This window comes from Candoia aspera, chromosome 2 (genome assembly GCF_035149785.1).
Source record: "Candoia aspera isolate rCanAsp1 chromosome 2, rCanAsp1.hap2, whole genome shotgun sequence".
In the NCBI taxonomy this organism is placed as follows: Eukaryota; Metazoa; Chordata; class Lepidosauria; order Squamata; family Boidae; genus Candoia; species Candoia aspera.
In genome coordinates, this window is record NC_086154.1 from 108,966,830 (window position 1) to 108,989,493 (window position 22,664).

A 22,664-nucleotide genomic window follows, 5' to 3' on the forward strand; every position below is an offset into this window, starting at 1 on the left:
TGTTTATATTACACATTAGTCTAAACTATTCATGGTATTATTCGTCATTAGCCTTTCCCATTTTAAGGATTACATCAACCTGGACATCCCAGATGCTATTCTGTTCACCTGTTAGCTGGGTGCTCACGTTAAGATCTCCTTTTGTTTTTCAGAGGCCAATTTTTTGTCTTAAAGCAACTGTGAAGCAAGCCAGGAATATTCTGGGTAAAGATGTCAGTGGTAAGTAGAAAGGAACATATCATAGCTCAAATGCAGAGATTTGGAAACCTTATGAGAGATTGAGAGAGAGAGATTGACTGACTGACTGACTGACTGACTTTCTAATTCTGGACAGGACTGGGTTTGCATGTAAAATCTTTGGAAATGGCAGTTATGCAAATTATTTTGCCATTGAAAGTGAAAGGTCCCCTGTGCAAGCACGGAGTCATGTCTGACCCTTTGGGGGGACGCTGCTGTTATGCCATTAGAACAACACTAATGAATATGAAGTTTCATGTCTGGAGGAAGGATGCTCTTCTACCTGTATTGTTATATACCTTCCTCAGCTTGTTCCCCACAAGATGCATAATCTCCAGCCAAATATTTTAGCTGGAGAGCATCAGGTTGGGAAAAGTTGCCTTATTGTCCTCATGCTAACCCTAGGCAGCACTTTGACTGGATTGATGCAACACATTACACCTTGGCTAGTTTTAATCATGATTCCCGGAGCACACCATAATGGCCTTGTTCATGGTTTGCTGAGCAAATCATGATGGCCTAGCTCACAGAATACGATTAAGCCATAATTTGACGGTGGGCAATTTTTTGATGCCTTAAATATTTAGTGGAGGCTGAAGGTAATTAAGAGAAGAAAGGGGAGGCAGATGATGATCCCATCAAATAAAAGAAGTTCCTTGCATGATGTCAAATCAGTTGATGATGCAAAATGAATGGAGCAAAATAATGCAACATTATTATTATTTTCTTGGATTTTCAGGGGTAGTGGGAAATAAAGCTCATGCACAATATCAAGATTACTGGTGGAGTGGGGAAAGAAAAGTTTAGAGGACATTCTGCAATAATTCTGCTACTCATTACAAAACCTTAACGGGTAACACAAATGCTGCACTTTTTAAAGCTACTTCTTTGCTTGCAGGATTCAGTGATCCATACTGCCTCCTAGGGATAGAAACAAAAAAACTGGGCTCTTCAGCCCATTGTGCTTCTCATCAAGAGAACAAAAAACGATCCAAGGCTGTGGTGAGGAACTTGATCCCAGAGGACCAGACCCATCGTACACAAGTCATCCGTCAGACATTAAATCCAGTGTGGGATGAAACCTTCATCCTGTACGTCTCAGATCCTTAGCATATTTAATTTGTGTTGGCCTTAACAGAAAATTAGACTGATTAGAAAATTAAACCTAAAGATAATTTTAGGGCTAGAAAATGATGCTTTTCAGCAACCAATCTCATATCCTAGAAAATGTAATATCCAGGAAAAGCTCTTGTTGGCTGTTGGGGGAAAAAACAGCTGTTCTCTGGACTGAGCATAGCTGAGAGAGATGAAAAAGTGGTTGTTTGGATTTGGAGACCCAGGAAGAGTTTGCCCGAAGGCAAATAACATCTGATAGCTTTGTTTATGGCTGAGGCTTGAGAGAGGAGAGGTCTTGGTTGGTTGCAGTAGTCCCATGCTGGCTGGGGAATTCTGGAAGTTGAAGTCCACATATCTTAAAGTTGCAAAGGTTGAGAAACACTGATCTAGAGAACTTAGGTTGGGAAAGATTTGTTTATGTGTTCAAGTTCAGCTGCTCTATTCTCTAACATTTTATTCCTATCATTAGCTGTGGAAGGGGACTGGTGGTCTGGATAGAGTCCTTCTCATTCATTTTTGTACACACAATTTGATTTCATACCTGCTGGCCACAGTCACTGTATGCCTGTTCATCTACTAGCTTCACCCTCCACCCAGATGCACATCTGTTATCAGCAGGAAAGGATCCTGATGTACATCTGTATGCAGATGTAGTCCTTTTACATTGGCTCAGTAAGTGGGTGATGGTTCCTGCTGGCATGTGAGGGTGGGTGGGTCTAGCTTCATTTTACCTATTCATGAAGGCAAGGGGATTGTGTGCACCTTCCCACTCCAGTGTCCCCTTGCATTGGTTATAATTTTTAATTGTTTCTTCCAGGGAGTTTGAAAATGCAGAAAATACCCAATTCCATCTAGATATGTGGTAAGCAGAACTGGCTCTTCATTCCTACTGAATTTGATTGTATCCCATTAAAATTTGAGAACAAGCATTCCAAATTAAGCCAGAAAGGGGATAGATTTGTCTGGCAAACACAGTCTAACACAAAGAGTGGGGAGCAGTAGACCACCTAGGGGTGACCAGAGTGGAGCATATGCAGCCTGCCTGAACTTCCAGTGCATGCACACACGCACAAGCATATCCCCACTGTTGGTGAAGGGGTTGGAAAGAATTCCAAAAACCATGCTCTGCATTCTTTCCATACCTTGTTTAATGATTTGCACAAGATAAAACAAGAGAAACCATAGTTTTCAGATCACAGTGGCTGCTTTGATACTTCATCCTGTGGCAGACTAAAATAAAACATTATGGCTTCCCACAACTGGCCATCATCTCCAAAAATATGCTTCATCCTTTTCTGAGTAAGAGGAACCTCTCACTTCCTTTTTTTCATGCTGCATCTAAAACAAGAATGTTTTTAAGGGAACTATTTTTGTGCCTTCAAGCTAGATGAACTTTTGGTGGCACATTTAATATTCCTACAGGCTGATGGCCACAAAGTGAGTCAGGCTGTCACAGATATAAGTGGAGTAATGGTTGCAGGAGAGGGGACTATCTTTATTTTTGTGGTATGTCAGCTATAGTTTTCATGTGTTTCCCATCTCAGAATAACAAGGAACTCTGCTGCCAGTTTTCAAAAATTATTCAGAAGAAGATGTAGGGGCTGCAAAAAGGGGCGGGGGGATTATGGGCTGCAAACTGTCCACCTTCAACATCATTAAGGAGTTGGAGTTTCCCCTAAGTAAGAAAAATAAGAACAGGATATTTTGAGCTCAGGTGTTGCTCTTGTCCACCACTGGAAGATTTGAAGTACCAGGTTGGGGAGAGATCATCTTGGAGAAGGTGTATCTATGTGGTTTTTGAGAGTCAACCCACACTAGACGGCACATAATTGATCAATCAGTTGCTCTTCTTGCTTTGATTCCTTTTCATTCTGTTTCCTGGATGCCTTGAAAAGGAGCATCAATGCACATTTTTATTTGGCTTTCTTATAGGGATTTTGATGATGTTGAAACTGTACGGCATAAACTGGGAGAACTGACTGATCTCCATGGCCTGAAGAGGTTTGTGCTAATAATGAACCTTTTGTATATGAAACTCTATTAATTACATAATTCAGCAGATGGGACTAAACAAAATATTTAAAGAATGCAGCATATTCTATTTCTGTGTGGCATATAAGAAATGTTCTATCAGCTTTGTCCTAGTTTTGTTTTTTCCCACTCAGGATTATTAAGGAAGTTCGGAAAAACAAAGGACAGGATGATTTCCTGGGGAATGTGGTCATTCGTTTGCAGGTGAGGAACGGAATAGTATGTTACCAGAATGTTGCATGGGGACATCCCCCACCCCCACCCCGATCTTGGGCAGATTGGTCTTTCTTTAGCTGTGGCCTAACTTCTCCAATGTAGACAGCAACACAAATGCCATGAAATAAAAAGGTAGACTGAAATTTCAAGTGAAGTGTGGCTTTTGTGTGACCATGAAGCAAGTTGCTAGCGAAGTAAGTCACCTTGCTCTAAATAAATCTGAGACTCCTTTTTCAAACATTAGGCCCAATGACAATTCTGTAAGAGAACTATAGATTTTGCTATAATCAGAAAAATAATGAAGAGGCCTATTTTGCAGGCCTCAGCATCAGTTTTTATAGCAGTCTCTGGGGTGATAGGCCAGGCTTATGAGAACTTCACTGGCTCCATAAAGACCTGCAGCTATGCCAACTACACCCTAATTCAAGAACAGACTGATCTTTCCTAGCCAGTTGCTGTACAGATGTCTTGGACTCCAGGTCCCACAATTCCCAGCTAGCATCAGAATTTTGGAGCTGGTTCAATACATCTGGAGGGCAATAAATTGGGGAGGCTGTTCAGGAGCAATCTGGAAACCACAAACCTATGCTTGTCACCAAGGAAGATTTCTGCAGAACTTTCTCAGGAAATAGGTTCTTCACCACATCCATCTGTTTTTATGAATCAACGATTATGTAATGAAGAGCAGAAGAATGTTCCTATGAAGCCATTAATTCTTGCACAGTACTTGCACTGAAATTCACCTACAATACAATAAGCTGAAATAGGTGGATCCATTTGAGCACTTTATCTTGCTTGCCCGATTTCTTAATTTCTTAAGCCACTGCATTACTATGGTGAACGTAGACTCATTTCATGGAAGGGTAGTAGAAATGGAGAAACTGCACCTTCAGGAAGTAATGTGGTTCAACTGATTGCTTCTGAGTTTAGGCTTTTCACCTTGCTTACATAGGACCTGCATTGTCGGGATGATCATTGGTACAGGCTGGAACCTCGCACTGACACTTATCCCAACCGAGGGCATTGCCATCTGCAGTTTCTTTTGATACATAAGAAGGTAGGGGAAACAGGAATCAATTTCCCATTGTGTAGCAGTTCGAAAACATGCAAATATGAGTAGATTAATAGGTACCGCTTCAGCGGGCAGGTAAAGGCGTCTGTTTAGTCATGCCAGCCACATGACCACGGAAGTGTCTATGGACAAACGCCGGCTCTTCGGCTTTGAAATGGAGATGAGCACCGCCCCCTAGAGTCAGACACGACTGGACTTAATGTCAAGGGAAACCTTTACCTTTACTTTAAAGGAAGTGTACTTTGTAAATTTTGATTTAAACAGTTTTTGTTATTCATTTAAACTTTTAAGATCTATTCAATAGGGTTACCTTCATTTGCTGCGGTCTTTGAGATAGGCTGGCCTATCATTTAGAAAGGACAGGATGTTTTTCTCTTGTGGTGATATGGCTGGGAAACTTCTTCACACAAGGTTGATTTGGGTTTCCTTGTAAAAGAAGGTGAAGACACTTCACTTTCAGAAGACAGTCAGACATTCTATATTGGTATTGTTATGTTTTATGACTTTTACAGGCAATTAAAATTGTATTGATACAAGGTTTGACTTATGGATTTGTACCCTGTCTTGGTTTATGTTTTGGAGAGAGATAAATATAATAAATCTTGCAAGAGCACTTAAAGCATGCACTAACACATCAAGAGCTTATTGTTAGTATGCTTAGATGTTCAAAAATAGACCATTTCTAAGATTCTCTTATATTGTGAACATGGATGTATATGTAAGGATGAGAGTTGTTGGCAGAAATTCCTCTATATTTTCTAAAAGCTGGATCAATGTCATTTTTTTTTTAATTATAGAGAGCTACCTCAGCCAGCAAGACACAACCAAGTTACACAGTTCATCGGCAACTTCTTCAGCAGATTGTTTCATATGAGATTCTTCAATACCAGGTAAACAGATGAACAAAGAAACTGCTAAGTGGGATATGACAGAGAGACATATATTCAGCTTTTCTCTGGAAGACAACTGGATTCCATAATGCATTTAGTTCAGCTGACTTGTTTGTTCTTTTCAGCTCTCTTTGAAGTCAAGATACAAATTTGGCTTGAAGCACAAGCTCCACCCCTAGATGAAATCTCAGGGAGACTCATGGCAAAATCTCAGGGCTGTAAACTCATTAATAAATCTAAAAGATTGAAACTTTGCTGTGAGGTGATGAAGTTAGATGTGTTCCGTGGATGACCAACTGCAAAATAGATTCTTACTATCTTGGAATGGCATGATAGATCTTTCTTATTTGAACCCAGGCTGCTTTCTTGGGAGTGATTGAAATGCTTTTATGTAGAGGGCATGTATTGCTTGCTCTCCTATTCTTGGAACCATAGATTCATAGAGCTGGAAGGTATCTTACAGGCTATTTAGTCCAACACACTGTTCAGCACAGATTCCACCAGAACACCTCTGACAGAGGACAGTCCAGCCTTTTAAGAGGGCCTTCAGAGAATGAGAATTCACCACTTCATATGGCAGTCTGTTCTGCTGACTGAGAACTCATTCCTTCAGACCTTTAGCTTGAATCTACATCCCTTGTAGTTTTTACCTATTGGTTCTGGTCCTGCTTTCTGGGGCAGTAGAGAAATAAGTTCCCTCCTTCTGTGTTAACTCTTAAGATATTTGAAAATGCCTTTCATGTTTCCTTACAGGTGTCTCTTCTGTAGGCTAAATATACCCAGATTCTTGTTCTGGGCCTGCCCCCTGGGGGAAAAAAACAGTCTACTCCATCTTCATTACAACAGAAGATTCCTATTGTATCTCCTCTTAGTCATATTTTCTGTAGGCTAAATATACTCTGATCCTTAACTGTTCCTCATAGGGCTTGGTTCCAGGCCCTTCACCATCTGAGGAGCTGTCCTCTGAACTTGCTCCAGCTTGTCACTATCCTTTCTGGTGCAGAGAACTGGACACACTATTCCAAGTGGAATCTGAACAGGCCAGAGTAGAGTGAATTACTTCCTGTGAGCTCAAGTCTATACTTCTGTTAATGCCCCCATGTAGCAGTTGCCTTTATAGCAGCTGCATCAAACTGCTGGCTCATATTTAACTGTACTACTGCCAATCCAGTTCTTTCCCATCCTCTGCCTGTGCCTTTCATTTTTATGTATTTATTTACTATTCACATTTCTATTACCACCCATCTCCCCCCAAGAGGAGGGGAGATGGGAGAATTTTCCTGCAGAGATGCCAGACTTTACATTTCTACCTGTTAAATTGCATCCCATTCATTTCTGCCTATTGTACTAGCCTATCTGTATCCTACTGAATTGTTTCTCTTTTCTCTAAAATATCAGTTACCCCTCCCAGCTTTCTGTCATCTGTAAACTTGATAAGCTTCCCTTCAACTCTCTCCACTTGATAATTTCCTACTGAAGTGGAGCCATTAACGCTTTATTCAGTAACGAATGCTAGGTAAATGGGAACCACATTGAAACTAAGTTTCAGTGGAATGAAAGACCTGGACATAGTACAGCTAATTGTTATTTGCAAAGCTGTGAAGTAATGGATGTGCTGCATTTTTTCCCACCTGATATAATGGAGAACCATTCATTGTTCTCTTTCACTGCAGGCTGGCAGCACTTCCTGGGATGGAGAGTTAAGCAAACATGCCAGTACAATCCTGTATCTACATGCTACTCAGAAAGACATTTCGGATTTCCACCAAGACATGGCGTAAATATCTCTTGCATGCTTCCACCCAAGGCAATGTTTTAGAAATCAAAAGTTCCTGGCCTGGCACTTTCTGTCCCCCCTTAAAAAAAAAAAAAAAGTTGTGACAGTTCTTTTCTATTGCCTGAGAGTGTTGTAATTTAATTAAAATATGCAGGCATGCCATGAGACCAGGGCTTAATATTACCCCTAGAATTCCATTCATGAATTCAATCATTTTGGCTTTTCTTTTTCAACTGGGATTTCCTTGACTCATTACTACAGCCTATTGAATGTGATTCCTGTAATGGACTTCGCCAAGAACTGCATGATCTTCCCCATCACTCTTCAATTTTTGCTATATTTAACTTCTATTTCTGCAATATACATATAAACAAACAAATCTTTCACAACAAACTGGCATAACCAGCCAATTTGTCTAGATAGCTGATCTACGTAGTTCATTCAGGTCAGCTAATGTGAGATGTTTTTGTTTCTAACTGTACTTTTTATAGGTTTTTCTTTTGGCCTTTAATGCTGCTTTTCTTCCCTTGTTCACAGGCACTGGTTGGCTTACAGCAAGCTGTACCAGATCCTGGAGTTCAATAGCAACTGCCTTCTCCATCAGATCACCAGCATAGAATATCAGTGGATTCAAGGCCGATTAAGATCTGAGCAGGTAAGAAAGGAAGAGTTGTGCACCTGTAGGGCTGGTAGAACATTCCAGTCCATCTTTGGTTCCAACATCAGACACTTAGCCATTATAAGGGTTGCATAGTTTTGCGGTGTGTGACTGCCATGCTGGCCTGTTCAATAAATTGGGGTTGAAATACTTATCTCTTAGCTTAATGTTAGTACATCATGATCTTGAAATGATCCAGATAGTACTGAGCAGAACTACGTCTTTTTTCTTACATCTGTGGCATGTTTGATCACTTTCTGCAGACAGCTGAACTGGAAGACTCTTTCCGGTCCTTGCTGAACTATGGGATTTCTCTTCTTCAAAGGTACCGGATCGTCTTCCCACTCTCCTCATCCAAATCCACCCAGAGGCTGCAGTCACTGCTCAGGTAAGCTGTCAGAAACCTTCTGTGATGCACACATAGAAGGAAAACTATCAACTTCTTCAAGTATGGATAGTCTCTCACTAGCATTACTGTTCAATTAAGTGATCACAAATTACCTTGTACAATATGATTTATATTCAACATACTGATACTGTGTTTCCTTCACATAACAACAGAAAAGAATTTGTTGGTGGTGTAAGTCTAATACATTCATTATGATAGAAACTTTCATGAACCAAAGCTCATAGTTTATGCCCTGATTCCCCCAAATGGTGGCCAGAGACAGAAATGTACCTGCTGTTGCCCCATCCCTTGGCACCTGCCAAGATCCCTGCTGTGGCTAGTTTTATTTTCTTTTTTATTATCTTAATGGAAACAGTGAACAGAAGCAAGCATGCCACAAACAAAGCACCAGCCTTATTTGTCTGGATTTTGCTATTCTGTCCAAGATCAGCTCTAAACCTCCAGTCATATTAGCAGTCTTTCCAATGAATGATACCTCTGTCTTGACTGAATGAAATCCCTGTCCTTCCAAGAACTACTTTAAAATGTGTATTCAAGAGTTCTGTCAGTTCTGTGAGACTAGAAGATGAAACGAGAAAGAGCCGGATCTCTCCTAGAGTTTAAAAAGCATCAGGGAAAGAGAAAAGCTTGAGGCACGTCAGTGGCCATGAGGTAGAGCAAAAGTCTCTCAGCAGCACTTCCTGGAAGTATTCCTACAGAAGAGACCAGAGCTACTGTAATATTGTAGAGGGAAGAGGGAATGGCCTTGAAGGACAGGAGGAGGAACTGCAACCAAGGTAATGGTCAGATAAGTGGGTCTTGAGCCCAGGCCAAGAAAATGACTTGACAAAATCTCTCAGACAAGCCCCTCCCAGTTCACATGAAGATAAAGTGAGGGCGGGGGGAAGCACATTCAGGCTTGCAAGGTTCTGTTACTATAGCTGTTACAATAAAAGTAGTCCTGACCTATGTGGCATTGGTTTCTTGGTTTGGTCTACATTGTAAGGGCTGACAAATATTGACCTCCATGTCTTTGGAGATCATGGCTTATTGTTGGAACGGGCTGCTGTTTGATTTCTTTATAATACATCCTATTGTATGTTGCATGATAATGTTCAGGTTAATAGGAACATAGGAAGCTGCTTTATAGAAGGACACTGATATATCTTAACATTTTCTATGCTGATTAGCAGCAACTGTTGAGGTCTTTAGGTGTCTTTTTTCTTCTTCTTCTCAGCTCTCTCTAGAGTTGCCGGTGAATGGATTCAGGATCTTTTGCATCTGAGACTGATTAAAAGAGAAGTGGTGGCAACTTTTGCATGTGGGACATGGAAGAGAGAAACAAAACTTTTTTCTGAATTGCATCAGATTTCAGCCATGATTTTTCATCTTCACAGGGTTTTGGTCCAGATGTGTAAAATGAAAGCCTTCAAAGAACTTTGTACTCTGATTCCTGATCTTGAAGAAATGGTAACAGAGGCACTTAAGGTACAAAGCCATCTTTCTGCTGTCTTTTCTCAGGCCTACAGATTTTGCTTAGTATTTTTGAGGCCATGAAGATTTTAATGTGGTCTCCTTCACAGGGACAGGTAAAAAGAAACAGTTTTAATTCTTTGTCAAAATCCATCACCTGGATTTACACATGTTCAGTTTATGAAGAAATGTACAGTTCTGCTTTTTTTCAGCTACAGATACTGTTTTACAGAAGGCTTTGAAGATCTAATTGTGATTTCAGACCCTCCACCCTTGGACCTCTGTCAAGTTATATATTCCATATATATCCAGATGTGACCAATGTCTGTGTGTGTGTGTGTTTTAATAAGCATGGAAGCATGTGGAGGGCTATTGTGGAACTCTTCATTCTCTTGCCTATTTTCTCAGGCGGGAACAGCAGAGTGGTTTCACATGAAGAAACAACACTTGAAGCCAATGGTAAAGGTAAGTCTTAATTGCATTCTTGCAGAGTTTATGTTGGGATCTTCTATGGGTTGTTGAATTGTGTTTCCTATTGATTCTGGAAGGGCAAGTCATTAGTGTTTGCAAAACTTCTCCTAGCCTAGCCAGGATAAAAATGTTCCTGTATTATATTCTGTATCTGCTCAATCTATCATAGTAATCTGCACAACTTTGGATATAGCCCGCAACAACATTTTCCTCCCAAACACACAGATATAGCTGCTGCAGCTTGGCCTTAGATAAGGAATTATGTCTGTCAAAATGAGCATGTAACTGGTACTTGTTTCACCCTCATAAATGCATGTGAACACATGTTATCATGAACATGCAACTGTATGCCGGAGCAATAATGCGCACTCAGCAGATCCTAAACTCTATTGCCACAAAAAGGGGACCTGTTTCAGAATAGGGAGAAAGGGTTGGAAAGCAACTCTGAAGAGTAAATGATGGAAGCTTTATTTTACCACCAATGTATCACAAAATAATAGAATAACTAATTGGAATATCAGTCCCTTGCATGTGGAATAGCATATTATTCCTAATGCCAATAACAGAGAAAAGGACAGAGGCAAGGGGATTAGGCAATACAGCATAAAAATCAACCCTGCAGTTTGACTTAGCAGTCTCATGGCAGTTGCTTGCTTGAAGTTCCACAGTAGCATTTCTTGGTCATTTAATCAGTAGAGGACCCCTCCATTACCATATAAGCCTCTTATTCTTGTTAGCTTTCAGAGTTCTTGCTCTTCCTACCTTTCTCAGAACATGATGTTTAAAGTTTTGTCAGAATGATGTCAACTGATATTGAGAACTACACATTTGCACTAGGCTCTTCTGTAACATGGAAAAGCAGTTCGTACTGCTTAGGATACCCCTGAGCAGGTTAAGCCAACTTTTCTAACACTAAGAACTACCACCTGGGCAATGACAACACAGCAACAAGTGGCAGAAGAGTGAAGAAACAGCCTCTTGCCCTGGAGATGATAGTGTGGAAGTTGTAGGAGAATTCATTAGTCTGAAAGTGTCTTGGTTTCTGGGAGAAATAAAGCTCATGCTCGATGTCTACCCGTGTTTCTCTTTTTTCTATACATAGACTATGGAGGAGTGTGGCAAAGCTCTGGTCTGTCTTCTTCTGGAGGTGAATGCAGATCTCCAACAATGTCACAAAACCTGGAACAAATATTTCATCAGGCAAGTCTCTGAAGGAAAGTTTTTTTTTTCTCTCCCAGCTTTTGCCAATTGGTTGCAAACTATTTCTTTGAATGTTTATGTAGCTTCTAAGGCCATACAAACTGGCTACCAAAGTGAGTGGTTGAGCCCAGATCACAGAAGTGATAAGACAACAAGCTTAGCAAGTACAAAATTCCACTATAGTGATATGGTTGCTTGCTAATTCTTCCCAGAAGACTTGGACGTTGTGTGGTGTATCAGTTATTTAAATGAATGCACATTTTAATACAAGTGCCTGTTGGTTAAAAGAAAGAAATCGTAAAATTGGCTAGGTTAGACCTCTGTGGATTATTTACCTTACTAGACATTTTCTTGTGGTTGTTTAGAGATTTTTGTCATTGTACATCCTTGCTCAGCAACTATTTTTATGGGAGGTTTGTTTGATGATGGCATTGAGGGGATAAACTTCTAGGGTCTCTTCTTATCCGTCCAAGTAGGCTTGTCAGCAAGTCCATGTTTCTACTTCCTGGTTGTCTTCCTTGTTAGCAACTATGGGATTCCAGCTAACAATACAGAGAGGGCTGATTTTGGATTGCCTCTGGGCTGCTATACTTACAGACCTGTTCTATGTACTGTAGATGCATCGTTTAAATGAGTGCTTTAATATACAATGATAAACCTAGCAGATAAAACCGATGAGCAAATTTCTGATCATGTCTTTCTCCTTCTTCCTCCGTTGCAGCACCATGAGAGTAGATCTCTTCTCAATTGCATATCTTGAAATGCAGGAACTGGTGAGTAGCTGTTTCACTGCTCTGTATCAAAGAGGACACCAGGCTTATATCCCACAGAAAAGCAGAAGATACTAGAGAAATGACTAGTGAAAGAATAAGCCAGCTACTTCAGAATTTCTAAGGCAGCCTTCTCCAGTCTTGGTGCCCTCCAGATGTGCGGACTTGCAGAATTCTTAGTGATGACTATACTGGCTGGAGAGTTCTAGGAGCTGAATCTATATATCTGGAGTACTCCAAAATTGAGGAAAAGAACAGGAACTCTGGTTTGAATTAGCCACTCTAATCAGCGGTGAGGATTCCTCAGTTTCATTTTAATGATGAAACTTGTTCCTGAGCCAGTTTTGTTCAGATTTCAACTCAGGACCAATTAGCGGGACCTTTCTGATTCAGTTTCAGTGTATCATGTGAATGTGCAATGTCCAGCCCAAAAACTTGATTTATTGTAGTTCTGTTATGCTTCTGCAGGTTTCTTGTTATGTCAAGGAGAAGCTGAGCAAGATTGACAGTGGCATGTCCCAACTGACAGCAGAGAGCCTTTTCCAGCTTTATCTCAGCATGAAGGAATTCTATTCCATGAAGGATTTTGTGTGCAGCAGGTGTTTATTTCTGCAGAGGACACTTTGCCTTCAGTCTTTAGGCTGTTTTATACATTATGGTTGTCATGTTGAGATTGCTCTTATATCAAGTTGTTATGATCACTGAATCTCCACTGCTGAAACTGTAGCCTGATTTGCATGCCTCACTGACAAAATGTGGTTTGTTTGGTTTTGACTTAGTGTGATTTGCAAGCTCAGCTTAGGCTTAGTGTGTGTATAACCTGATTATGATTCATTCAGTAAAAGACTGTTAAATAAGCAATTGCATAGCATGATGCGTGAACTCTTCTGTAGGTGTATTGCTGAGTGTTTATAACCAATGAGGGTCTGTTGGGACAAGTCTGTGATTGGTCACCAGAATAAAAATAATACCTAGAGCAAAACAAAGTTGAATGATTAGGAAATGAGAAGGACTAATTTCCCATGAAATATACAAACCACTTCTGTTTCTATTTCCAGGGAAACCCCTCTTGCACTGACAGGTTTCCACTTATGGTTTAAGGAAGCCATTCCCTTGTGGCTTCAGAAGACATACACAATAGCTTTAGAAAGGACTCAAAGAGCCATCCAAGTGGACCAGGTAATCCCACCAAGAAAGGAAAGGATTGCTCAACTGTTTTTTCTTCCCTGTTTTTCCTTGCTAAGATTTTTCTATCACTCACTTAATGGTTGATGTATATTATGTAGCACCATCATGTCAATCTCTGATCCCACCATCACTTAATTCTGTCTGTGGGTTAATGAAACAGAAGTTGTGAATTATATCATGGCATATAATTTTTGCAGATAAACAGGTACGCTTAACACCAATGATTAGCTAACACAGTTTAACACAATCTGACACCTGCAGTCAGCAATTCTGGAATTATCTGAATCTTAATAATTATCCAGCAATGGATTCAGCAATTTGAGGTTACATCAGATCCATGTAAGATCCATCATAAGATCCAATGTAAGATCCATTGAGCTTACATCAGATCCGTTGCACTGGTTGCTGTGCTCACATGGATGACACAATCTAACTCTAAAAGACTTGTAATTTCATAATGCTTTCATGATGCCTATGTCATTCAGATGAAGACACAATGCAGCTTTGGATAGGAGAAATGGTGTTCATTTTTATATTTTTTAAAAAAATATTGCTCAACACAGATAATTGTCAATTATTCTATCCTTGTACCTTGGGGGTTTTCAAACAGCAAAAAAAAATGGCACAGTATTTAGTATATACTAGTAGGAGATACAAAAGATGCAGAAAGAAATCTTAAGGTCTTGGGAGAAAGACAAAAATGCAAAACTCTAACAATGGCAGCGCAGGAAGTGTGCGTGTGCATGTGAGAGAGAGACAGAGACAAAGAAATAGAAATGGTTTTCAACATTTTCGAGAATCAAATTTATTTTCTTGACCTTTTTCTCCCATCTACTGAGAAGAAAATGAACTGTACTGGCTTTAGGCTAGTACATTTTGGAGATTGAGAGCTGCCTCCAACACACTTTCAAAACACCTTTTTGGGGGCTCTTACTACCAATGAGAATATTGTAGGTCCAGGGTTTCTCAACCAGCATTCCGTGGAACCCTAGAGTTCCAGGAGAGGTCACTAGGGATTCCTTGGGAGATCACAATGTATTTAAAAAATTATTTCAAATTTGGGCAACTTGACATTAAAGAGGTAAGTTTCATTCTTTGTTTTTAGTTTAAGAACATGGTTAATGCCTGTAATACAGGCCTACCCATGCAACGAATATAGTAATTTTGTAACTTGTGGCCTATATTTGAGCCTGAATGTGCAGGGGTTCCCTGAGGACTGAAAAATATTTCAAGGGTTCTTCCAGGGTCAAAAAGTTGAGAAAGGCTGCTGTAGGTGATACTCCTAGATCCCAGAAAGTTTTTCCCATGAGTGTATTGGAGGCCTTTGCAGCAGAGGTATTACCCCTTCAGGGCATCTCTGCACAGAATTCCTATGCAACCCAATTTCTAAAAAAAACCCCAAACACCCCAAATGTTTAATTGCTTCATGCACTGAACAAATAGTAAGTAATATGTTCTCGTCAAGTAATTGGAAGAAGGGAAATTCAGGTGTTAAAATCCCATTGTCTGTCTAGGATATTCAGGGTCCAAAAAACCCAAACCAAACCAAAACCCATCCTTTTAAGATGAAATTCTGCCCCTAATAATCTGATGTTGCTCCCTTTCTCTGGTTTCATTTCTTTTCAGTTGACGCCACTGGGAGAACTGAATAAACACAGTACATCCACTGTTGACCTATCCACTTGTTATGCTCAGATGGTGAAGACCTGGCAACAGCTGGATTGGCCTGATCCCGAAGAGGCCTTCATGATCATGGTGAAATTTATTGAGGTATTTGTAGTATAAAGGTCAGATCATTCTCATCAATTCTTTCTCACTTTGATATTAATCTACAATTGTTTAAAGAAAAAGCAGCATAAAAAATAACACTGGAAGACTGCCAATTATACAAATGCAGTATGCCATGCAATTTTTAAAGCAATTTGCATAGATAAGATCACCTGGAAATTTTAGGGTTACAGACTATGTGGAAAGTTGAAAAGGTGGCTGTAAGTGTGGCCACCTCTGTATCAAATTCATGTTTTCCTGGTTGGTCAAGGCCTCCCAAGAGACTATGTACAGTTTGGTCCAATTGGAGATAAATTTGTCCATGAGTAAGAGGGTGGTTTTGCCTGCACTTAAGGAGGCAGTGATGGTCCCTTCCTCTAGAAACCATCACTGGACTCAGTGGTATTGGACAATTGTCATCCTGTCTCCAACAGGAGGAAGGTGGTTGGGCTAAAGGTACAGAAGGCTCTGGACAAGGTGGATTATCTGGATCCCTTTCCGTCAGGTTTCAGATCTGGGTATAGTGCTGAAACAGCATTGATAGTGCTTGTGGATCATCCCTGGCAGGACTGGGATGGTAGTAGTACATCCATTTTGGCTCTCCTTTATCTCTGATCAGTTTTCAATACCATCAATCATAGTATCCTTCTGGACTGGCTCAGGGGGGTGGGAGCATTGCGTGGTTCTCCTCCTCCTTTCAAGGTCAGTTCCAGTTAGTGTTGGTGGTGGGGGGAGAGGTCTAGTCCCAAGCCCCTGCTTTGTGGGATTCCTTAGGCTCTATTATCTTCTCTCCTATTTAACACCTACATGAAGCTGCTGGGTGAGATCATCCATTGGTGCAGGGTTAGTATGCTGATTATGCCTAATTATATATCTCTACCTCTGACCACCTGAAGCCATCAAGATTCTTTCTCAGTGTTTGGAAGCTGTGGGGGCTGGAGGAGGAGAACAGGTTTAGGTTCAACCTAGTAAAGCCAAATGGCTGTGGGTTTTAGAGCTTCCCAGATCTCGGTACTTGCCATCATTAGTTCTGGGTGGGGTGGCAGTGTCCCAGATGGAACTGGCGTGCAACTTGGAGGATTTTCTGAATTCTCAACTTGTGTCTGAAGAGCAGATGAAAGCTGTGACTAGGAGTGTCTTTGCAGAAATCCAATGTGTGCCAATTGCATCTCTTTCTGGATTGGGAGGTCTTGTTCATGGTCACCTACACTTTAGTCATTTCTTGTCCGGGTTACTGCAATATGCTCTACATAGGGTTGCCTTTGAAAACTACTCAGATTCTGCAGCTGTTCCTGAATATAGTGGCATAGGTAGTTATGAGTACAATTCAGTAAGCCCATGTAACACCACTACTTTGTGAGCTACATTGGGTCTCACAAAGGCTTCTGGGTGCAATTCAAGGTGCTGGTTTTCACCTATAAAGCCCTTCATGACACAGAGCTGGGTTATTTGCAGAACTGCTTGTCTCCAATTATTTCTGCCTGTCCCTCAAGAACCGATGGAGTGGGCATGACCACTAGACATTAGAGAGCAGGAAGAATTAGAATTTTTCTGCATTTTTGCTGCCATCTACTGCTTATCTGGAGTTTTGCAACCCAGATCTCAGTAATATGCCATTTACCATGCTTTCAAAAAATTGTGCTATTTATTTATTTATTTATTAAATTTAGCCACTGTCCATCTCCACTGAATATTATGTTTGTTCTCAAAATCTTCTAAAATGTTAGTAATATGCCTTCCTTCCAGGGACCCTGTATTGCACAGAGAAATGATAATAGGCGTTATCTTCAATTAAAGACCCTTAATATATTCAGGGAATGTGCCAATCATGCAATAACAAAATATTCCGTTCTTTGTCCTTCACTTTTTTTTCTTTCTCACTGAAGAACAAAAGGCAAATTCATTTTCTTAGAATAAAAAATAGACTCTGGCTGAATTGTGGCAGAATATTAGCTCCCTGACTTCAGAACCTGCTACATTCCAGTTGCATGACTCAGTCATCACTGATACTTTGTTGCAGAAGAGTCAGCTGTGCCTGACCACATTGTACAGTGTTGGGGCCAAAGGCAATCAAGTGTCCTTGGAGGATGTCGTGAAGCCTATCGATGGCATTGACTGATCAGTGAGTTTTCTCTTTTCTGATTTCTTAGGACATGTGTAAAATTGCTCTGATGTACTGTCGGATGATCAAAGCAAGGGCAGAGGAATTGTCCTCCAGTCAAAGTGCGGCAGGAGAAGCAGCAAACAGGGTAAGTGGTAGAACCAGATTTTGGGTACAAGAAACAAGGCTGAATACATGGATTGACTTAATTTTACCTTCCTCCCACCCTCCAGCTCTGTGTTGTGGTGAACAACATTGAGCAGCTCCGGATGATGATCCTCAAGTTGCCCCTACAGCTGGACTGGGCACGCCTGGAACAGAACACTGGGCCTGTCATTACCCCAGAGCAGATCCAGCACACACTGCATCAGCAGCTTCAGGCTTCCGTTGCCTGCCTCAACAATGAGATCCGAGGAGTGGTGCAGACCCTGGCGACCAAAGTAACCTCACAGGCTCAGTCTTCCTCTTTTACTCCAGCAGCAAAATATCAGGGGGGGAGCATGACTAGAAATGATGGAAGTCCAGTGGAGAAGTGCTGTTGCACATTTGTTTGGTCTGCTTCACATAGAGAACCTCAGGCTCTAGAGAGACAAAACCTACTGAGTTCATATGCCTCTGAGAAGTGTATGGTCAGTGCTGTTGGAATGACAGACCAGGGGAAAACATTAATGTCCAAAACCAAAGGCACTTTGTAAAAGAGTAAACAGCAGGATAGCTTCAGGGGCTTTTTGTTTTTTTTGTTTTGGACCATCACTGGCCACAGCTGTTCATTGTTAGCATTCTCTGCTGGCTGAGTGTTCAAGGAGCCAATCAGCCAGTGATGCCCTTTCCTACCATCCTCCATTCCATTCCCAGCCTTTGCTCATTACAGATCTTTAGGCTTTACAGTACTAGAATGTTTTATACAAGTTGCTGAATTCACCAGCCTGTTGTACATGAAACTGCATTCTGCAGCATAAGTTCTATCTGTCATGGTATATGTGATGGACAGTGGCATTGGAGAGAGCAAAGAGAAATCTCACATCTTCTGTCTTAAAAGTTCTAAGAGTTTAAATATACGGACAGCGTGAAACACGAATGCCCTGACTTCAGATTTTGAGTACGATTCCACTGGGTAACGTTACACAAAACGTTCCCACAAAATTCTCTAAGATGCTGTATGGAACTCCTGAAATGATGTGGACATGAATGGCTTTGAACTTTTAATATTTATATTGTGTTTCTCCTTAATGGTATTAAAATCACTTGGGGTTTTTTGGCAGCTGGATGCTGGAATTGCCCAACACATCCAGGAATTGTCTGTTTCCAGTGACTCCGACAACCCAGAGGATGTGAGTATTTGAATGCCAGAGCAAATTTGCTTTAAGGCAAAGAGCTGTTGAGCTAGATATATGCAACTTTTTTCTCTTGCTTTGTTCCTACATTAACTACTTTTGGGTGATTCACAAAAAACCATGACAGTAACTAAGAGGCTACTCATATCTGTATCTACTTCTCTGTTCTTTATTTCTCCATAAAAATATTATTGTGATACATCCCATATTTTCCCCTCTTTTACTTTCCCTGCTTTGAATCAGGTTAGACATGAGGGAGAATCTGGTAATGCACTGACGGAGTCCAGATTTGGGGAAATCTATATCTTGCACATGAGTCTGTGAAAAGTAATTATACTGTTAGTGTTTCACACTACAACCATTTAAAAATGGTTTAAAAATATTTGTTGGTGGTTTCCACAGAAGTCTATAGACTTCTATAACAGGGTAACTGCACAATAAAAATCTTGATCTGGAAGCATCCTGGGTGTATTTGGGTCAGCGTTAGCATATAATCAACTTGTTATGCTGGTAATGTGGGTCCTCACTTGCAGCAAGTCCTCTGTATGTCTTGTGTGATGTTCCTTGAAAACTTCACATTTAATAATATAGTTTTATAGCTGATAAATGTTACTTCCACTTAGTTTTTGTGGATCTTTTTCTGCCTCTCCTTCTAGTGCATCACGCCTTTAATGAGATTCTTGGAGTGTGAGCTTCAGTATCTAAATGGGAACCTGGTCCAGGAGAATTTTAACAGGTAAAGTCAGAATGCTGGCATAGTGAGAACCTTTTATTCAACTGGATAAAAAACAATGTGTGGTTGCCCAGCTATTGTTGAACTTCTGCTTCAATCAGCCCCAGACAACATGGTCAGTGGTAAGGAATGATGAGAGATGAATTCCAGCAATACAAACAGAACCACACGTTATGTGTTCCTAGACTAAAAGGAATTCACATGAGGAGGAAAATGCATTTTGCAGAGATGTCTTGCCATGCTATGAATCAGGGATGATAGTTGGCACTGTGTAGGGCACCTGCAGAAGGAAGAGGAAGACACTTGTGTCTCTCAGCCACAGCTTGATGGAATTCACCTGCCATTCAAGAATAGCAAATGCTGGGGGAGAGAGAGGAGAAAAGCATCTGATCCAACTACAACAACTGAGGGCTTTCCAACAGATAAAAGAGACAGGCTGTGGAAGTCAGGGTAAAGCACAGGAGGAACAGCCCAGGATCTTGCTGGGATCAAAGGACAAAAGGGAGAAAGAGAAATCTATGTTTGGTTTCTAAATCAGCAGGTAATACTCCGGGAAAGCAATGGTAAAATATGAAAGCCCTCCTGTGATGTGAGGATCCACATGTATATTTGTTTATATAGAGGTTAGGGCATGGATGAGTCAATGGGTATGAATTAGGGAGGAGGGGTGAACTTTAATTAGTTTTCTTTTAAATGCAAACTTCCAATATCACATTTTTGAACTAATACACACTGAAATTTAGCTCTTTCCAAAATCATTCTTCTCTAAATTTCGCAATGCAATTTACTCATGAAGTATTATACAAAAATGAGAACACTGGTTGCAAAATCTGCACTCATTAGGTAAAACTGCAAACAATATATTTGGAGAAATATATGCCCCCAAAATGATACATTTCTCAATGCAAAATGAAGACAGTAGCTCAACTAGGGCAAGAGTGAAATAAAGGGAACTTAAAAATGGAAAAATAGGTAATCAAGAAAAAACATTGACAGATGTCCAAACATTAGAAATGGGGGAAAAGTTAAATTGATAGTCCACCCACCCTTAATACGAGCAGCACCAGTCCAGCCCCAGGGTCAAGTGTGCTAGTCTCTGCTGAGCCTTATTAAAAATGCCTTGTCTAGCAACCTGTTGTGCATCTCCACTTCTTTTCCTCTTCCCAGTCTTCTGGAGCTTCTGTGGAATCACACCTTGGACTTGCTGAAAGAAGCTACAAAACACCAAACTGGAAAATTGGACTACTTTAGGAAATTTCAATTTGCACTCCAGGTACTTAGGGGTATAAAGTGAAACCAAGGAGGGAGGGTATGACTTGTGCTTCAGGGCCCTGCTGCTTCTTCTCTCTCTCTTTTTCTCCTTCTCTCCCATAGGGCTTGGAATATTGCTTTCATGGAGAAGGCTGTGGACTGTCAAAAGACACCCTTCGCACACCAGCCTTTACAGTAAGCCACTGCAGCCCTTGTTACACTTTATAACAGGCTTGCACAACTTGTAGAGAGGAAAGGGCCACATTGATAAATAAAAAATCCTTGTGGGCCCCAAAGGAATACCTGGCGTGCTGATCAGCTGTTTTGTGGCTAACGGAACGGTGGTGGTGCTGCAGCTGGTGGCAGTTAAGAGACTTGGAGATGCTCAGCAGTGTGTCTTTCTGGGCAGCAACGGAGGTGGTGGTGAATTTATTACTTTAAAAAAAATTCCAGTGGGCCACACAAGGCTGCTTCACAGGCCACATACTGTGCAGGCCTGCTTTACAGAAAAACCTTCTAGGCAACAGGCAGTCTAAGCATGCACAAATGTACGTAAAACAAATTGGCTTCACACATCTAAATACATTAAAAAACACCTAAGCTACCTTTCCTATCTACTCCACACAAACAACCCCCCTTCATTAATGTTCCATCCTGCTCCCTCACACAACATTAGTGCTTAATGGCCACGAATACTGCAGCTGTTAGCCAGACATGAACAGGTTGTTGTTTTTTTTAAAGGCAGGCTCTGGCTTACACAAAAGTTGCCCACCCATGATGTGGAATCACATGTGCTGCCCTGTCTGCAAGGATGGGAATAGTGCCATCCCGTTCAGACTGTGGATCCAGTTCAGACAGGAAGTGGAAGGAAAGCTTTTGTGCATTTTGAAGATGCTACTTCATCTTAAATAGTGTTAAGCCCAAGTTAATAGCATTAATGATGTTGTAATCTTCTGTGGATGGAGCAAGGAGGTAATTTATACTATTCCCTTGTAGCTATTGACTGAAATTATCAAAATCATTGGGCCAAAGTATACAGTTCACACTGATGTTAAACGTAAACATGCTGGTAAAATGGCTTTAGATCAGGGGTCCCCAAACTCTTCAGCTCATCGACCCCTTCATGAAGTTTCAAATTGTTCATTGACCCCCCAAACATTTATTGTATGAAAATAATTTGATAAATACTACTTTAATGAATAGAGAGCCAGTCTGGTGTAGTGGTTAAGGCACCAGGCTAGAAACCAGGAGACCCTGAGTTCTAGTCCCGCCTCAAGCACAAAGCCAGCTGGGTGACCTTGGGCCAGTCACCCTCTCTCAGCCCTAGGAAGGAATCAATGGCAAACCACTTCTGAAAAACCTTGCCAAGAAAACTGCAGGGACTTGTCCAGGCAGTCACCAGGAGTCAACACTAACTAAGCACGACCCCCCACCCCCATTATTTAACTAATAATACTATGAATAACAACGACAACAACAACAACATTGACCCCTTGGATAGTCCCATTGATCCTTGGGGTCGATACTGACCACTTTGGGGAACCCTGCTTTAGATGTGCTAATGGAATTCCACTGCCATGGGCAAGTATATACCTACCATCATACCATTCCCTTTTAGAGTAAACAGGGTTATGTAATGAACAAAAAAGGAGTATGAGCAAAAAGATAGGATAGAAATGGAAATACAGCTAAATCTGGTTTAAACCAACTATTCACTCTGCCTCTCCATACATTTCTATCCCTGCAAACCATCCTTGCTTCCAGCATGTTTATATACCGTGTCATACATCATCTTGGGTTCATCAATCTTTCTACCTCTCTATTTTGAGGACTGCATCAACTCTGTCCAATCACAATGTTCTCATTTTTCCCCTTTCTTTCACCCAATCCTCTCTTTGTTCATATACTGAATTTGTTTTGGAATTCAGTCTTCATTCATTCTCTCTATGTATCCAAACCACTTCAACATACAGGAAATGTGATCTTGTTTA

General features: G+C 40.8%; 1 protein-coding gene across 1 annotated transcript in view; it reads left to right on the plus strand.

Annotated features, from left to right (window-relative positions):
- UNC13D (unc-13 homolog D) overlaps nucleotides 1-22,664 on the plus strand; it is a 40,667-nt gene that overhangs the window by 8,895 nt on the left and 9,108 nt on the right. The window contains exons 5-27 of the mRNA XM_063293075.1: nucleotides 153-219; nucleotides 1,136-1,328; nucleotides 2,171-2,215; nucleotides 3,286-3,354; nucleotides 3,519-3,588; nucleotides 4,553-4,657; nucleotides 5,470-5,562; nucleotides 7,236-7,339; nucleotides 7,877-7,994; nucleotides 8,261-8,385; nucleotides 9,783-9,873; nucleotides 10,267-10,323; nucleotides 11,432-11,529; nucleotides 12,251-12,302; nucleotides 12,768-12,898; nucleotides 13,358-13,478; nucleotides 15,114-15,257; nucleotides 17,405-17,503; nucleotides 17,589-17,795; nucleotides 18,618-18,686; nucleotides 19,346-19,425; nucleotides 20,590-20,695; nucleotides 20,797-20,868. Of these exons, the coding sequence (XP_063149145.1) occupies nucleotides 153-219; nucleotides 1,136-1,328; nucleotides 2,171-2,215; nucleotides 3,286-3,354; nucleotides 3,519-3,588; nucleotides 4,553-4,657; nucleotides 5,470-5,562; nucleotides 7,236-7,339; nucleotides 7,877-7,994; nucleotides 8,261-8,385; nucleotides 9,783-9,873; nucleotides 10,267-10,323; nucleotides 11,432-11,529; nucleotides 12,251-12,302; nucleotides 12,768-12,898; nucleotides 13,358-13,478; nucleotides 15,114-15,257; nucleotides 17,405-17,503; nucleotides 17,589-17,795; nucleotides 18,618-18,686; nucleotides 19,346-19,425; nucleotides 20,590-20,695; nucleotides 20,797-20,868 (2,316 nt within the window). The remainder of the gene's footprint in view (nucleotides 1-152; nucleotides 220-1,135; nucleotides 1,329-2,170; nucleotides 2,216-3,285; nucleotides 3,355-3,518; nucleotides 3,589-4,552; nucleotides 4,658-5,469; nucleotides 5,563-7,235; nucleotides 7,340-7,876; nucleotides 7,995-8,260; nucleotides 8,386-9,782; nucleotides 9,874-10,266; nucleotides 10,324-11,431; nucleotides 11,530-12,250; nucleotides 12,303-12,767; nucleotides 12,899-13,357; nucleotides 13,479-15,113; nucleotides 15,258-17,404; nucleotides 17,504-17,588; nucleotides 17,796-18,617; nucleotides 18,687-19,345; nucleotides 19,426-20,589; nucleotides 20,696-20,796; nucleotides 20,869-22,664) is intronic.